Below are 18,526 nucleotides of genomic sequence, written 5' to 3'. Positions count from 1 at the left end.
AGGCTGCATCAGCTGAAGCTGTTATTTGTATATATCAGTATTTTTCATTCAGGTGTGGGGAAAATACGTAAGACTGCAGTGAAGCGATGCACCAGATTAATCCCTGGCCAAAGCTATCGTACTTAAATCAGACTACTGATCCAGCTACATCAGCCTTTTGTGAGGTCTGTTTAAAGTAGACTAAAAGTGAACTGCAGCTTCCTGAGAGGTGGACTGTGAGCACAGAAACACATGTTCATACATACAGCTGCAGCAAACTTACATTAATTTTAAATAGATTTGTTACTCTGATGTCTGTCTCTGTGTTAGTCCTCTGACAGACTGGTGACCTGTCCAGGTGTGCTCTACCTATGACTACTGGGACAGGCTCTAGCCTTTTTAATAGAAATTTTCTGTTATTCTCATTTAAAGTATTTAAGTGCTTATGCATATGCTTAGTTGTGACACTGTTATAGACTGTTCAGTGAAAGTTTCTAAAACTAGATGAACTTACTTCAGCGTCAGCAGTTTGAGAAAACAACTCCCTTTACAGGTGCTGATAAGGCCAAGGGCACAAAACAGCTTAACCATTGATCGGTTAGGTTTCATAGCGAGGCACGTGAAGTGTGGTAGGATCAGTTTGTAACTTCCTCCCTCTTCCTTGGAATGCATAAAGGAGTAGGAGCACCACTTCTGCGGCAGCGCTGACATGACTGAACTGTGATGTTTGATGTGTGTTGGCGCAGTAATAAATAGCTTGATCACAGCTCTTTCTGTGTTGCAGACTTTATTTAAAAAATTCCACGACACCTCCCACCCTCCCACTGTGAACCTGAATTGAATATTCAGAAGACATTTGTTTAAATAGTTCTACAAATCTGAGCTGTTGGTGTGTCCTTGGATTGTGTGGTAATAATATTTGAGCCTGCAATCTTTCTTACTGAATCTCTACTATGAGTCATGTTACCTGAGATTAATTCTATGTTTACCTGTCAGCCTGGACGAATGTGCTGTGTGAAGGAAATTAAATTAAATCAGATCTGAACTGCTTACATTTGAGGAACCTGTTCATATTTAATTGAAATATGAACCAGTGGTTTTTTTGATTGCTGATTCCAAGAGAGTCTTTGTGGAAATCCTGTTTGGCTTTTTGTTATTTTAATTCTCTTCTCTGTTTTCCAGAACAGTTCTCCACAGTCGCTGTCCACATGGGTCAGTGGGACCAAGAAGCACTCTGCTAATGTGTGGACTCTGACCAGCAACATCCAGCAAGACCCAGACAGCGTTTTCTATCTCCCAACTGGAGGTTTTTGTTTGTCTGTGACTGGAGAGTCAGATTTTTGTTGAGCTTCACACTTGCAGAGGTAAGTCAGTTTGCAGAGATCCCTCCCACCCGGGCTTTTATGTGCTAGATTTCTTATCTGAAAGAGTAATATTTCAGTGACTGCTGCTTATACCACAGGTTAATACACGCTACTGATCCCTGATAGGAGAATCATCAATTTTGCCAACAAAGAAGCCTGGTGGATGTTTGTTTACAGTCTGATGATGGGACATCATGCTCTGCATCTTCAAAGTTTGCCTCCTCATTATTATTCATACCCAGTAATGTGAAGTATGCTTATATCTACTATAACTGAACCAACCTGGTGCTCTTCATTTATGGAGGCTGTTGAGTCTGAATGTTGGATGTTGTGTATCTCGTGTTCTCTGGGCTTTGTTGTCCTCAGTCTTTTCGCAGGATCAGAAAACAAAACCAGGAGGCGCGTAAATGTTTCTTCTCCATGATGTTTCTTCAAATGTTTCTTCTGGATGATGATAAGACTGTGACACGGGATGCCACCTTTGGTCTTGTGATGAAGCAAAGCTCAGGAAGAAGTGTGATTAAATGGTACCCACATGTGTGCTGCTGAGAAGGATGTACAGGGGCACCTGCAGCCAAATCCAAGCTTCAGGTTAGTTGTAGTTGCAGAACGCTATAGGACTGAGACAGCTGAGGCATCAAATGTTTGATTAAACGGATGAAAAAGAGAAGTTTCTTCCCTATAATTATCACTTCTTAAAATCTGTAGCAACTTCAAGTCTGTCAGCATGCTGAGCATGCTCAGAATGTGACAATATATTTTTGTTCAATATTTAATTTCTTTCAGTTGCAATTGTTAAATGAAAAAAAAATAAAAATATATTCTTATAATTTAGCAAACTAATTTATCAAAAAAAATATACATATATCTGTATTAGTTTTAATAAATTAATTTGACACCTGTATTGAAAATACCATATTGTATTCATACAGAATCAGTATGGTATCATTGTTTGTCTGCTCACTGATTGCTGAAACTAAGAGCTACGTTGATCTGTTAAGATCTAAAGTATCCAAAGTTGAGCTCTGATGTTTCTTCACCCCTGTGTGTGATATGTGATTTCCTACATGCTGGCAGAGCAGAGCGGCAGTTTGTGCTCACAGATGGTGACGGTGTGGAGAGACGGTGGTGTTTCCTCAGAAGAACCAGCAGAGTCACTTGCTGACTGATGTTCGTCTGCACTGCACAGAGGAAATCAACTGACCAAGGTTTGTCCAGTGACGTGTTATGAAATGTATATTTGTTTTATGCTTACAGTTATGTTTTTCTTGACAGAGGCTCTGCAGAGGTTAGACAAAGCAGAGAAAATATGTGCTTTACATTTTACTGTGATTTATTGAGATATTTGTTGCCTGATGTTCAGCAGGAATGGAGAAATAGAATCAAAGGGAGATGTTTTTGCTGTTTTTGTAATGATGTAAGTAAATCTTCAATATTATTTATTTGCTTGGTTATATTAGGAGTGTTTCTGAGTGAGGGGGAGAGGAGTCATCATCCAGGTAAAGTGACGTAGAGCTACACACAGCATAGTGGCATACGTGAACTCACAAGCATTTAGTATGTCACCACGGGCACAACAGAGATTGAGCAAAGTCTTAGAGGCCCCAAATCTAACATTCACACATGAAGGAGCAAACATGGCAGATTTAATGGGAGCAGGGGAACCCCATGACTGCGTCAGAAGAGCACAGGTTGAAGAAAAAATTAGAGAGGACCTGAAGGCAGAACCTATACCTGGAGCTGAGGACTGGTTCACTGATGGATGTTGCCACAGAGACGAAGAAGGACTGAAAGCAGGATATGCGGTAGTCTGCAGAGTAGGAGAGGAGTATCAGGTCAAAGAAGCAGGAAGAATTGGGGGACAGCAGTCGGCACAGAGAGCTGAAGTGATAGCCCTAGCTCGAGCCTTGAGATTAGCTAAGAATAGGAGAGTGAACATCTACACTGACTCAGCGTATGCATTCGGAGCAGCTCATGTGGAGCTGGCTCAATGGAAAAGAGCAGGATTCAGAACAGCAACCAATGCACCTATCTGCCACAAAAGTGAAATGGAGGAACTGGAAAAGGCCTTGGCTGACCCAGATGAAGTGAGTATCATAAAATGCAAAGCGCACTCACAAGGAACCAGCATGGTGGCAAAAGGAAACCAGAAAGCAGATGAAGCCGCAAAAGAGGCGGCAGACTACAAAGGACGGAAACAAATGATACAGGTAACTGCAGAAGAGGAAGTATCCACTAACATGACGGAGGAAGTCAAACAGGCTCAGGAGGAGGCATCCCCAGAGGAAAAGGGGGTGTGGAAAAACAAAGGAGCCTGGCAGGATGGACACTTGTGGAGGGGGCCAGACGGGCGCCCCGTGTTGACAGCCAAAATGGCAAAACAGAAGGTGGAGGAGGCCCACGGACTTGCCCACGTGGGGGTAGCACAGATGGAGAGAAACTTGTGTCATTGGTGGCATCCTGAGTTGAAAGAAATGATAAGGGAAAAGGCCAGGATGTGTTTAATCTGTGGCGCACACAATCCCAAGCCAGCGGTCAAACCGGAAGTGGACTTCACACCGTACGAGCTGCAAACTGGGAGACAGTTTCCGGCCCCTTGGACGGTGGGCTCGGTGGGACAGGACACCAGAGGGAACAGGTCTCACGCAGACTATTGGAACGAGTTAAAGGCGCTGGTGTCCAGTTTCACCAAACAGGTGGCTTGTGAAAAGCCCACAGGAGGAGGAGAGGTCCCGGACGCAAAGGCAGTGTGGCTGAAGGTCATCAAACGCAAGTGGAAGGAACCCCGTTGGACTGGTCCATACGAGGTGTCGGCTCGGACAGCTACAGCGGTTCAACTGAGAGGGAAAGGCGACGCCTGGTATCACTGGACGCAGTGCGCAGCGGCGCACGAGGACTTGGTGGGGAGAAATCAATCTCCACCCAACACAGGTGAAACTCAGAGGCAGAATAAACCCTCACACCTGTGCAACGGGCCAACCGGTGGTCTACCCGGGAGGTCGAAGAAAGAAGAGCAGCCTAGGAGGAAGTCGCCGCGCCAGCGAAAGGGAGCGGCACCAAACGAGCATCTAAAAAGGGCTTTGAACTTTTTGCTACAACATAACTTACACACAACACCATGCCATCACAACAATCAGATACTCGTGACGAGAAAAGAGTTCAAAAGGCTATCACAATGTTCAATAATACCATAGGTTTAATGTCGATGATGTTTTTAATCACAGCTATATGTTTTTTGGTTTATTTTTTGCAGGCCGACAAGGGAAAACTGTCTGAGCACGGAGGTCAGGCCGGCCCGGCGCTGTTTGATACGCCACTTACACCACTCGTGATCCTTAGTGACTTCAGGCCGTGGGCGAGAACGAAGCGCGAGGTCTCTGGTAAAAAGGATGAGTGTCTCAGCACATACGGTAGAGTAGAATTAGATTATTTTAATTCAGTGAATATACTGCGCTGCTTCCTTTTATTGCGTCACACATTGCTTTAAGTTTTTCAGTGTCCAGTTATTTTTTACTGCTGTTTGAATTCTCTGTATGTTTGACCCTGTAGACTGTTTGATGGACTTCTTGTCTTCCTGTTTGTTACCGCCGCCTGTTTTTTAATAAAGATTTGGATTTCTGACTTCAACACAGCCTCTGCGTGTCCTCCCTTTGTGTCCTCTTCCTCTGTGAATGTGTTGCATGTGTCACAGATTCATTTTATTAACAGTTTTCCCACAGTGAGTTGCATCAGCATTCATTCACAGCACATTTCAGAAGGATTCAGATTAATACAGTGATCTTACAGTCAGAATGATCCTGACAGAGTGCCACTGTAAATCATCTTTCATCAGGTAAATTTTAAAGTTCAGTATTTCAAAGCAGGAGTTATGAAGAATCATATTGGCATTAGGACTAATAATATGTACTTACAAAGTCAAAGTTTTTTAGTTATGCTAGAATATTGGAAGACAATCAACTTTTAGTGTTTTCCGCATATTAATTATTCTGAAATAGGGTCACCGTCTCTAACTGTACAGAAGCACTAAACAACTGACAATCTAACAGACATCATTGGCCTGAGCCGTCATGCACAGTGAGTCTGATCCTTTGCTGTGAGAGTCTGACAAGCATGTTTCTGGTCAGTTTGGAAGAAATAATATCACAATGTTGATCTTTCTTTCCAATATTCTTTCTCTTTTACAACATAAACTGTGATTGTTGAGAAGGAAAGGAAGGCTCAGGGTTGAGTAATCAGCATCATGGGCTCATCCGATTAGGATAAGAATAAGCAGTCATCTAATCATTCACAGGGTTCTCCTTTTATTCTCAAATCAATAAAGCAAAGAAGGAAGGAAAGAAAGACACACATGGACTGCCAATGCTGAAAGAAAACAGAGAAGTTACTCATTACCTTAAACAATACATAAAATAAGAAAAACCAGAACAGAACAGAACCTCTGCTGCCGCCCCGTGTGGGAGTGAAGAAAGAGTGAGCCTAAAGTGAATGCAGTCCTTATATAATGTGTGACAGGTGAGTGCAATTAAGGACAAGCACCACACCCAATCAAAGGTGAGAGAACTAAACAAGGTGCATCTGGTGAAGTGAGTGGGTGTGCTGGGATGTGCTAAAAGGTGGGTCTCTACAACAGCCGCCCCCATATTTCTAGTGAGAAATATGTTGATATGATCAGGATCAGTCTTCGTCAGGAAGCGGGGGCAGGAGGATAAGACAGGAGACAGGGCGGATATAGGTTTTATCCTGTGCTAAGACTTCCACGGTTCTGATGCGTTCATCTGGGCTTTTCAGGAGGCGTGTCACTCTGCCTATGGGCCAGAGGGCACGTGGAAGGCGTGAATCCATGATCATTACGACAGAGTTCAGTGTGAGATCTGGGTTCTCCTTCTGCCATTTGTGTCTTCTTTGGAGGGATGGTAGATAGTCCTTTATGAAGTGCCGCCAGAAGTGATCTGCCAATATTTGTGCATGTCGCCATCGTCGTCGACCTAGGAGGTCAGAATCAGAATAGGATACTAAGGGAAGTGACGAATCATGTCGGCCCATAATGAGAAGGTTTGGGGTTATGGGATCAATATCCGCAATGTCTGAGGATACATAGCCTAGGGGTTTTGAGTTAAGAATGCCTTCAATCTCAATTAGGACCGTTCTTAAGACCTCTTCAGTGACCATTTGTGCACCAATGGTTCTCTTCAGAGCATTCTTCACAGAACGTATCTCCCTCTCCCAGGCTCCACCGAAATGGGGTGCATGCGGGGGATTGAATTTGAAATGGATTCTTTTAGTCATCAGGACCGGCTGTAGAGTCGGAGCAAGGTTGTCAAAAGCAGCCCGTAGTTCCTTATCTCCTCCTTTGAAGTTAGTTCCTTGATCACATATAATTTCCAGGGGTGTTCCTCGTCGAGAAATGAATCGTTGGAGGGCCATGAGGAAGGGGTCGGTATCCATGCTGTTTAGGAGGTCAAGATGTATACACTGAGTCGTGAGACATTTGAATATTATTCCCCACCTTTTCTCCGATCTGCGGCCGGTCTTGACCATGTATGGTCCAAAGCAGTCTATTCCTGTGGAGTAGAAAGGTGGTTTGAATAACCTAAGACGAGCAGCAGGCAAGTCTGACATTTTTGGAATGATGGGCTGTGCTCTCCATTTCTGACATGCAACGCAGCTATACTGATGCCTGCGTACGGCTTCCCTTCCTCTGAGAATCCAAAATTTCCGACGTAGTTCAGCAAAAAGTCTTTCTGAACCAGCATGATGCAGTTTGTCATCATAATCTTGTATGATCAGTTTGGTCACTGGATGAGCAGGATCAAGTACTATTGGGTGAATGACATTCAATTCCAAGTCTGGGCTTTGCCGTAGTCGGCCTCCTACATGGATAAGTCCAGAATTCCTGCACAACACTGGTGACAAACACAATAGACGGCTGTCGGATGAGAGGGGTTTGTCTGACTGTAAACGGGCTAAATCTTCACCGAAACTGTCCAGTTGCGCCTGACGAAGGATTTCTTGTTCTGCTGTTAGATAATCAGCTGCAGAAGGAAATTTACCCTTTTGGTTGGAGAGTGAACGAGCCGTGAAATCCAATAGCTCTTGATAGATTCTGAAGCTGGGTGTGTATGTATGGGAGGGTATACTGACAATACCAAAAAAGTAGGATTTCTTTAACTCAGTCTGATCATCATCAGGATGGAGATCTGTAACTGTGGGCCAGTTATTCGGAGGTTCATGCAGAAACGAGGGACCCTCGGTCCACCTGTTTGGGCTAAGGAACTCTTTCAGGGATTTACCTCTCGTAACATCATCAGCAGGATTTGTGGCTGAATTGATGTATCTCCAGTCTTGACTGTTTGTGAGGTTTTGAATTTCTGAGACTCTGGCTCCTACGAATACCTTGAAATGGCAGGAATCTGACTGAAGCCAGTGAAGTACAGTTGTTGAGTCAGTCCAAAGGGTGGTAGTTCTGACTGGTAAGGTGAGTTCTGTTTGTATGAGCTCACAGAGGCGTGCGCCTAGTAGGGCTGCGCATAGCTCCAGTCTGGGTATTGTTAAATTCCGTTTAGGAGCAACACGTGAGCGAGCTAACAAGAAACTCAGTTCCACATGACCTTCAAGATCATCTGATCTCAAATATGCGACAGCACCATATGCTCGCTCCGAAGCGTCACAGAAGATATGAATGTCTCGAACTGTGGTAGAAACATTCATTTCCTTAGAAGTATAGCAACGTGGGATGGCAATTTGTGGAAGATAACAAAGTTCTTCTTCCCAGGACTTCCATGCCTCTAAGAGGTTGTATGGAAGGGAAGGGTCATCCCAATCTCTCTCCTTTCTCCATAGCTCTTGCACCAAGGTTTTGGCGCGTGTTGTGAATGGGAGTAAGTAGCCTAATGGGTCATACAGACGAGCAAGTACTGCATAGATACGACGCATTGTGGTGGGGTGTGAGGCTAGAGTTCTGTATTTATAGGCAAACAAGTCAGTCTCACAATTCCACAATAATCCTAATGTGCGTTCATGTGGGCCAGATGGCTTGTCTTCAGTCAGGCAAAGTTCATTACTTGCCATTCTTACCTCAGATGGTAGATGGCTAATCACAACAGGATTATTGCTGGCCCACTGGCGAAGATCGAAGCCTCCTTCTGATAGATGGTTTCTTAATTTGTCTAGGAGTGTTCGAGCTAACTCTGCTGATGGAATACTCTGCAAGCAGTTATCAACATAGAAACACTGCATTACTGAAGACTGCACATCTTTGTCAGATTGATATTCCTTCACATGTTTCTGCAGTGCATAGATTGCACAACAAGGGCTGCAGGTCGTACCGAAGGGGAGTACCTGCCACTCATACACTGAAGGGGGAGCTGCTTTGCTCATGTCACGCCACAGGAATCGGAGGAGTGGTTTATCAGGAGGCAGAAGACGGACTTGGTGAAACATGCCTTTGATGTCGCCACTTATTGCCACTGAATGTTGCCTAAAACGCAACAAAACACCGAGAAGTGTTGGCCCAAGGATTGGTCCTGGCAATAGGTACTTATTGAGACACTGACCTTGAAATGTGAAAGAGCAGTCAAAGACTATGCGATCTTTATTGTTGTGACTTGTCATATGATGAGGAATATACCAGGCTTCTTTGCTATTGTGCATCTCCTCCGGGCTAAGTTTAACTACATAGCCTGCTTGCTCCAATTTCAAAATCTGATCCTTGTAAGACATGGCTTTGTCAGGATCTTTAGCTAACCGAGCCTCAGTGTTGCGGAGTCTAGACATGACTACAGTTGGAGGGACATTCAAAGGAGGAAAGTTTGCCATCCAAAGAAGAGGAGTGGCGTAGCGATTAACACCATTGATCTCAACCCTTTTTGTGGCCTGTTCAAGGAGTTCCAGTGCCAGTTGATCTTGCTTTGATCGCATCACAGATTTCTCACTGTATTCAGGTAAAGTGTCTAGTTGCCATAGCTTCTCAACATGATAACGCAGTACGTCTGCAGATGAACTGAGAGATGTGAACAAACACTGCACATGCTCTGTACTGCTCTGGGGCTGAAAATCTGTGATCGGACCTTGAAGTGTCCATCCTAATTGGGTTTTAACTCCTGCAGGAGACCCATATGGTCCCTGTCTCAATGGAGCAGTAGGCGTGATGAGGTGAGTATGATCTGAGCCTATGAGCAGGAGTGGCGCTGCTTTATTAATAATGGGTAATGGGATACCTTGAAGATGCTTGTATCTCCGTTGGAGAGATGATACAGGGTAGGTGTGGTCTGAAAGTGCTAGGTGACTTGCAGTGAAGGCATTATTAATTGTGTAGGTTTTCTCTGGGTGTGCGATGGGTGAGATTTTGAAACTTACGGAAGAACCTTGAATAGTTTCAACTTCTTGACGGACAGTTCTAAGTGATAATCTCTCTGCTTCCCCAGTTAGGTTGAGATGCTGCGCCGCTGATGGTAGAAGAATGGTACGCTGGGAGCCATCATCAAGTACTGCATATGTTTCAAGAGTTCTTTTGCCATTTCGCAGGAGCACTTTCACAACCTTTAAAAGGACACTAGGACAATCACTAGGTCTATCAAAGTACAGTGTCCTCACTACAGGATTAGATTCAGTTGTAGATCTCTTATTTACATCACATAGGATCTGTAGATGTCGTCCCATACAGGTGGCACATGCTTTCCTCAGGTCACACTTTGCGGCCTGATGAGTCCTAGCACAACGCCAACACCGTTTGTTTGCTTTTATCCAGTTTATTTTCTCATCCTTTGTCTTCTGAATGAACTCGGGACACTTACTAATGTGGTGTTCAGGTGAGCGGCAATATGCACATGTTGCCTTAGTTGTTATGATCGGTTGTGCTGCCTGTACAGGATCATCAGATGTATTTGCCCCATGTAATATTGTTGTAAGTGGAGAGGTGTACTTACGGGCAGGTTGTGGCTGGTTGAAGGATGAAACAGGACTGGCCTTTCTGGGTTGACACTTGCATTCCATTTGCAACCAGGATGAGAACAAAGGCAAGGTATACGTTATTTCTCCCTGTTCCCTGTAAACGTGCCGTTTGAAGCGACTGAAATGCTCTGCAGGCAACTTCGCTAACAAGCGATCAACATGGGAGCCACAATCTAGTTCTGCACGTCCTTGTTCTCCCATAGTGCTAAGCAACCCAACTAAAGCCTGTACACGAAGAGCAAAATTATCAAGACTCTGACCATCACCTGCTCTGATAGGAGGCAGTTCCAGTATATTCTTTAGCTCTTTCAATGCCAGCTGTCTTGGTTGCCCATAACGCTCATCAAGGGCTTTGATGGCTTGAGTGTATGGGTCAGGAGCGTAGGAAAAGGCAAGAGCTAATCGTTTAGCTTGGTCTACTTTGAGGTGATCAAGAAGGACATGATATTTGAAGTGCTCTGTCTCATGAGGATCAAGAAGGTTTGTAAGGGCCATCCGTAACATCCTGTATTGCATTTCGTCTTCTCTACTAAGGTCTGGAAACGAAGGACCTTCAAGCTTATATACATGTGTTCTCGTGCTAGAGGAGTGACCCGAGCTAGCAGTAACAGGTATCAAAGGTTTCTGTTCATGTGAGGCATTGGATGTAGCTGGTTGCTGCTCTAGAGGAGGGCAATACTTGTGGTCAGATATGCAAATGAGAGGTTGAACAGGGTCTTCAGCTAAAGGAACAGCAGGTTGAACACATGAAACCTGGTGGGGATCCTGCTGTGATAAGGCCAGGAAATCAAAGGGAGTCTCATCTTCTGTAGCAAGGACTGGTCTAGGTAAACCAGTTGAAGGGATTGCAGCATCTAATATTGTTGAATTAGGTAAAGGAGGGCTGGCAGCTGTAACTAAGCCAGACTGACGGCTAATCTGTGGGGGCTGGAAGGGTGATTGACAGGTTGCTGTATCAATCACTGGGAGCTGCTCATGTTGTTGATGTGTTTGAGGACTGGCTCGTAAACTGCATACTGAAGATCTGATTCCATCAGATGAGACAGTGCGAATTGAAGATCTGGAGCTACGAGAATGGGAAGGACATGATTGAATCATAAATTGCCTAATCTCCCTCATCGTCGTCAGGAGTTCCCTCATGACCTCATCTTGGTTGGTAGGTAAAGGAGCAGGGCGGGTCTCTGGTTGACTTTCTGACTCTCCGACAGGATCCTGCAGCCCATGTGTGTCTTTGTCACTATGCTGGCATTCGGTTTGACTCTCTGTCTCACATGTAGCTCTTCTACTTCCATGATACTGAACGTCATACTGCTGCAGGTGGGCAGGAGGTCGACTATCACGACTGGATCTTCTCAAACCTTCAGTCAATGGCTGCTTTGAATCCATGACGCTAACACTGCTCCGGCTCGGAAGACCATGTTATGAAGGAAAGGAAGGCTCAGGGTTGAGTAATCAGCATCATGGGCTCATCCGATTAGGATAAGAATAAGCAGTCATCTAATCATTCACAGGGTTCTCCTTTTATTCTCAAATCAATAAAGCAAAGAAGGAAGGAAAGAAAGACACACATGGACTGCCAATGCTGAAAGAAAACAGAGAAGTTACTCATTACCTTAAACAATACATAAAATAAGAAAAACCAGAACAGAACCTCACCTCTGCTGCCGCCCCGTGTGGGAGTGAAGAAAGAGTGAGCCTAAAGTGAATGCAGTCCTTATATAATGTGTGACAGGTGAGTGCAATTAAGGACAAGCACCACACCCAATCAAAGGTGAGAGAACTAAACAAGGTGCATCTGGTGAAGTGAGTGGGTGTGCTGGGATGTGCTAAAAGGTGGGTCTCTACAACAGTGATCAAAGGTACTTATGTTCACAGCGTGTAATAATACTGACAGTCCAGGGCATTGTGGTCTGTTGAGCTAGGGTTAGGGTTAGGGTTAGCAATTCAGACATATGTAATCAATATTAAACGTCTCTGACGTGGGCCACTGTCCGCAGTGTTGGGAAATCCATACCAGGCTGGGACGAGTCAAGGTAGGTGAGCATCCACGAGAAGACACAGCAGATGCATCCTACTAATACTGACAGGACCAGGAGACTCCAGAAACCGAGCATCTTCTCTTCAGTGCCATCCTCTCCTGTCACCCTCTCTGCCCGCAGCTCTTTGAGTATGGGGTAGATAAGGGCGCAGAGAAACCCTTATTACTAATTTGTATTATAATTCAATTTTCATGAAATATTCATATTCAGTATTGGTCCTTATATTAATAACCACGTATCCACCCAGACTCATGGTGGGGCAGGGCTCTGTCCTGGGATGCTTCAGTACAAGGTAATGTACACCCTGACCAGGTATCCAGTCTGTCAGAATTGTTTTCAATATTTGGTTCAAAAACATGAGTGACAACAAAAATCCAACTAGGATTCTTGCATATGATGAATGAAGTCTGTCTTTGACTGTATTGTCCAGCTGATCCATCAAACCCCCAGCAGGTGAACCTTATTTATGACATAACACGGCAACAATGTAAAAAATGAAACAGCAACAGTCTAAATGCAAAGTGCATTCTAAACTCCTCTTCAATAAATCATATGCAAAGAGTCATTCAGGACTGTAAAACGTGAACTACAGAACCCAGAGTCTTCATCATTAAATCTCTGGTTGCTTCATTTTTCTATCCTATATCAGATACTTTAAGGTTAGGTTAGGTAAACTTGCATTCTCATGGTGAGGCAAAGTGCTTTATGTGTGTGTGTGCGTGTCATGAACGGCTATAAAAGGCCTATAATTAAAGAACAAAGCGGGGTTTGAGTTCGAGTTGCGGCAGACTGTCACTACTTGTAAATGGAACGCAGCCTTCCTACGGCGGACAGCTAATAACAGGAATCGGACGCGGTCCACCCAAGTCCACAGCAACCACCATAGCAACCGCCTAGCATGACCTTAAAAACATATTCTGTCTTCATAACTATCAAACACGTGAAATGATTTGCAAAGTGTTTAAGTGTTACAGCTGCAGAGAGCTATGGCGGTATCTTTGGAAGCTGTTTACATAGCTAATAATATACGATGTAACCATGGAGACAGTCAGTCACGTGAGCTAGCGGTGCATGTTTACTACAGTGAATAAGGTGACTGCGTGCACAGCGTCCACACGCTGCAGAGGGTAAAGACATTACTTCAATATTGTTTTATATTGATATATATTTGCCTTCTGTTGACCATCACCTCAGGTTCACCATTACAGTTTCAGCATACAGATGCACACTGTCTAAATATGAACACATTCAAAACTCATGTCTCAGAAATAAGCACAGCTGTTCATGTTTGTCATTAGAGTTTTATTTGCAAGAAAATTATGAACTTCATATTGTGCATCAAATAAAAGAACATTTCACAACTCTGAGTCAACAGAAACAGGTAACAGAAATGTCTCTAATGTAGACATGTACAGTGTAGTGTAAGCATTAAAAGATCATAAAGGAAACACTAACATTTATGTGAAACTAATTGTAATAAAAAAATGAACAGGTGGTTTATAGATGTAAAAGAAAGAATCTGAAAACAACACTTTTTTGGTCTAAGTGATCAAAGTAGAAAACAGAACTGATGTTCAAAAACAAACCGTAGCTGCACTAATATTACACATCTCCATTGTTGTGGTGAACAGACATGTTGCTTTTAAAACCACATGCAGTGTGTGACCGTGACTGTTCACTGAGACCATGAACGCCACTTCGCTGAAGCCTTCGCCTTCTTCTTCTTCTTCTAAATTGGAAGCAGAAGGAGCACGAGCTGCTTTGATCTACTGAAAGGAAAAAGCAGAACATCTGAGCTGAAACCAGTCAGCTGAAATCATTAAGACAGGAACAATCATTCAATGCAGTGTCTCAGGTGGCTTAGCCTGTTACAACTGTTGATACAAGCTAAATACGGTTAACACACAGTGTCAGGGAGCTCCAGTGTGGGAACTAGTGGCTTTAGGTTTGTAGTCATTTAACTTTCATCCATTCATTCATTTAATTCAGGAGGAAGAAATGTCAGGTTGATGCAGGCTGGCTACATGCATTTGGTCCCATGCTGTCTTTAACTAAATGACTTGGTTCATTTTATGGCTGGGCTGTATGTGGGGTTATATCATGTTATTTGGGCAGGAGTACCTGTCCTCTGTTAGACTTAGAAAGTTTCTCCATAAGTAGAGTTTCTAACTCTTATAGCACATCTGTGGCTGACAGCTTTTTGGTGGCTCTTTTTACCCCACACTGGTTGTGAGTGTGTAAATAGCCCCACTAGTTCTTTTGGGTTGCAGTTAACTTGGGAGGAAGAGGTAGGTCTGCCATGACTAGATGAATAACAATGATCTGGGATACATAAATTTCATAATGCATGCATATATCTCTATAAACCTGGCCTGAGGGCTGCCATTTTTTACATTCAGTTATTTCTTTGTTGAATCTAAATAATGAATGTGTTACAGTTAAACTGACACTGATCAGTGTAAATGGCTCATTGGGACACAGAAACCTTTAAATTAAACCCTATCACCTGATATCGAGTGTCAAACAATATCAAAGCTGTAAAAGCTGTTTACAGTCAGAATTTATAAAACTATGATTGTAAATGAATTCAAACAAGTGAGCTTTTCTCTTTGTGCTGAATATCAACACTGTGATTTCTTAGACTGTAAGCTTTACTTTAGCACAACCAGTTGTAGAAGCTGCCACTCCAAATGTCTTTTGATAACAAGAAAAAAATACCTTTTCAGTCCACGGCCTGAAGTTCTTCTCTGACATCTTCTGCCATCAGCTTTGTCTGCTGGTTTGAAGACAATAAACCACAAAAAGATGATTTAGTCACTTTGTCTGCGTCATGCAGCTCGAATGTGTCGTGTAACGATGTTGAATAGCCGTCGTTATCCCTCTGCTGTGTCAGTAGGATTGTACTGTGCAGCATCTCATTGATATGTGAGGAATGCTAATGTAACACGATAACAGACGTCTGGTCTTACATCATTAAAACATAAAGGACAGGAGATATTTAGATATTTTTATATTTATATTACATTTTATAGCTGACGGATATTACTAAATAGATAGAATTTACTAAATAGCTGGATGAACATGAAAAATATGTCTATAATAACAAATGACCATGAGAGCCAGTAGAATTAATTCAACTGGACACTCAAAAGATGTCCTTAAATGCTCTTTAAGTGGCAGAACAAACGAACAAACAGTTAATTGCTTACTTGAGATGAAATCTGCTCAGCTACTTTGAAAACAGCTTCTAAGTGGTTCCTCCTTTAACAGGATGACTGCTCAGGGGTAAGGCCATCATGCAGTCCAGCAACCTTTATGGTTCTGCTTTGATTCACCAGGAACTATTAGGGAAACCTTCCAGCGCCTCCTGTGAAAGACACAGGCATAAACACACAAACATTTATTAACATGTTCCACAGTCTTCCAGTTTGATTTTCTCATCCTGTGGACAACAACGTACATGGATGCAGGTTTATTGTTAACTTTTGTAAGGTTTATTTAGTGAACATATCCAGCTGCAGCTCCACTGTGATCCTGAACTGGATAAGCACTTAAGAAAATGTGTCAATAAATGGACATACATCAACTTACTATATTTATCCAAACAGACGGGACCAATAATGCTTCACTGAGTTAGAGACTTTAACAGTCTCTTCTATGTAAGAATGTCTCGTGCTGATATACCTGCAAACTTGACAACAAAGGTTTTTCTGACTGCATGTAGCTGTCCTCTATGTCAGCTCACACATTTACATTCATGTCACACTTATTTCTGCTTTCCCATTTTATAATTATTACTTACATTTTGATTAGATACCTTGAGTTTGTAAATGATCAGATTACATAATTGGAATACAATGTATCCAATTCAGGGTTGCGGGAGGATGAAGCCTATCCCAGCTGATACAGGACAAAGACAGGCTGCCAGTTTATTGCAGGGCTAACACAATATGTGTAACAGAAAATCCACTTAAATGTTTGATATTTCTTATAATAATCATAATTATGACTATTATTTAAAGGTTTCTTTATAAATACATTTTGATTTTTTATAACCTCTAAAATATAAACCTGAGCTGTTTCAGATTCTGACCTCTGACCTCAGTGACCTGGCTGTGTCCTCACTGCAGCTCCCTCCTGGAAGTACGTCTGCTTCTTGTCTACCCCCAGTGTTGACCGCCTGCCCTTGATATCACGTACTGTACCTGAGGAACAAAAAAGGACAAACACTTGCCTTCATTTAAGAAGTACATTCATACAGAGGTAATCTATGGAAACACACTAGTTCAACCTTTGGGAGAAATCAGTTCCTGTGAAACATTTCTGTAAATGAACATCATGTGGAGAATGAATGAAATGAGTTCTTCAGGTGACTCAGCAGTCCCACACTAACAAATGAAATCTAGTTAAACTATTAAGCATATTTGCTCTTCTGAAATCTGTGTTAAACAACAACAAACATAAATTAGTAACAAAAATACAGCTGAGTAGAGGCTTTACAAGCCACCAGCAGCCACAATGCTAAATTTTAATCTTCAAATGTTTCTGAGCCGTCTTCAACCTGCTTTTAACACATTAAAGTCCCACAGTCAATGCAGCCTGACTCAATCCTAGATGTTCAGCACACAGAGACACAGAGGTGCCGTTTAAAGTTTAGTGATAACCTGAGTCACTGATCATTTGCAGTATTACAGAGTCTGGCAGTCTTTGCATGATGTCCACGTCACTGTACGTTTCTAGCTGACTCTCAGGTGTGACAGGTGTGCCAGCAGGAAAGAGTAATAATAACCTGCATCCTGAGGTTTGTCATGCAGGATTAAAGGAGCCAGGCTTTGTTCACACAGCTAGGATTGTATTTTACACTGACCCTGGGTCAGTATAAGTATCATACAGTTTAAACGAAGCACTGAAACTTGCACATATTTATTACAGATGCACTGAAGCTAATCGAGATATTTGCTGTCAGTCTGTGGCTGCGATTAAACACTTTACTGGAAACTTTATTAACTAGTACCTTCATCAGTCATGACAGAAGCTAATATTTCTGTGCTAACATCGTTTAACCAGTAACAGCTTTCCTCCAATATAAGCTAACGTTTACACCGTAACTTTAAGCTAGCACCACAAAGACGGTAAAACACGTAATAATATCTACAAATGCATCTTAAAGCTGTTATATTAGCACTCTGTGTATTACTAAGATAACCACATTAACATTACTGACACTCGCTGACTTTTAATAGTCATTCTATAAATGCTGTCCGTTTAAATGGTCTTACCTGTACACACTGCATATCCACCGGATTCCAGCCAGAGTGGATTCTGGAGTCTTCCCACGCTCCTGTTAGTGATCCTCCATCTGGATGGATGAGAACAACCTTCTGAACAATCTAGCAGGAGATGGCCCATATCTATGGGACTGATTTGTGCTAATAACGCCCATTGTATGGACTGATAACAGCCGAAGCGGGTGAATAAAGTCACCCAGTAGCTAGCTGTGCCATTACCCAGCATACATCACTCCCTCCATAAATGCAATAAACGATAGAAAAGTATCGTTCTACCTGTTTTTCAGGTAGTTGTTTACATTATATAATTTATTGTGTTCCGTATACGTCACTACAATGTGATTTGGAAAATGTCTAAATATACCGACAACAGGCACTTCCGCAGCAATCTCTTCAATCGGAGGAGCCTTCACGTCAATTCCCGACGCGAGGGGGGTACCCTGCGCGTCCATAAGCGAAGCAGAGGGAGCCTGACCATGCGTCACACGTTTGACGAGTTGGGAGTGAGAACGTGTTGAATTAATAGTGAATTTAGACAAAATTAAACATCTGCTACTCTAACAGCCATCTTTCTATACACACACATCCCTCTTTACAATTTAGTCACAACAAAAAGTTACTTTGACGAGGTTTAAGCATTAAAAGCTCGCTGGTCAGTCATCTCCATGTGTTCTGTCCTTGGTCTTTCTCCCATTGCTCATCTTCTTAGCTTGGCCTGGATTTACTGAAGGGCTCCTAAATGTGGATTCCATTTATGTAAAATCATACTAACTCTTCACCACAATTACATATTTTAACTGTAGGCAACACTAACTAACTGTCAGAGAGCCTGACAGATGCTTACGGCACATCAGTTGACCAATCTAGTATTTGCCAAAGCTTCACAATGACATGTTTTTGTTCTTTT

The 18,526-nt window shown here is 42.8% G+C and overlaps 1 protein-coding gene and 1 long non-coding RNA gene across 6 annotated transcripts; one reads left to right on the top strand and one right to left on the bottom strand.

Annotated features, from left to right (window-relative positions):
- The first annotated feature begins 205 nt into the window (after positions 1-205).
- LOC146375340 (uncharacterized) lies at positions 206-4,970 on the top strand. 4 transcript variants are annotated; one of them, XM_084948344.1, is made up of 2 exons: positions 206-1,343; positions 1,442-4,970. In XM_084948344.1, exon 2 carries the CDS (start codon positions 2,903-2,905, stop codon positions 4,535-4,537), a length of 1,635 nt encoding a protein of 544 aa, XP_084804470.1. In that variant the 5' UTR covers positions 206-1,343; positions 1,442-2,902; the 3' UTR covers positions 4,538-4,970. The 4 variants fall into 4 exon arrangements, with proteins under 4 accessions (XP_084804470.1, XP_084804471.1, XP_084804469.1 ...); XM_084948345.1 differs by lacking the exon at positions 206-1,343 and having other exon boundaries at positions 1,350-1,934; positions 2,426-4,970; XM_084948343.1 differs by lacking the exon at positions 206-1,343 and having other exon boundaries at positions 1,350-1,934; positions 2,421-4,970.
- Positions 4,971-13,612: 8,642 nt separating this feature from the next.
- Positions 13,613-17,068, bottom strand: LOC146375339 (uncharacterized). Of its 2 annotated transcripts, XR_014801941.1 has the most exons (3): positions 16,425-17,068; positions 15,541-15,698; positions 13,613-15,107 (listed from the first exon to the last, which is right to left on the bottom strand). It is a non-coding gene; the product is annotated as an uncharacterized LOC146375339 (long non-coding RNA). The 2 variants fall into 2 exon arrangements; XR_014801940.1 differs by lacking the exon at positions 16,425-17,068 and having other exon boundaries at positions 15,541-16,418.
- Positions 17,069-18,526: the final 1,458 nt, after the last annotated feature.

The sequence above is a fragment of the Perissodus microlepis genome, chromosome 13 (genome assembly GCF_051167445.1).
Source record: "Perissodus microlepis isolate ML-2025 ecotype Zambia chromosome 13, ASM5116744v1, whole genome shotgun sequence".
NCBI lineage: Eukaryota > Metazoa > Chordata > Actinopteri > Cichliformes > Cichlidae > Perissodus > Perissodus microlepis.
This window is presented reverse-complemented; position numbering and strand designations above follow the sequence as displayed.

Coding starts and splice junctions, on each gene's coding strand:
- LOC146375340 (XM_084948344.1), top strand. CDS start 2,903: ATGTCACCACGGGCACAACAGAGATTGAGCAAAGTCTTAGAGGCCCCA.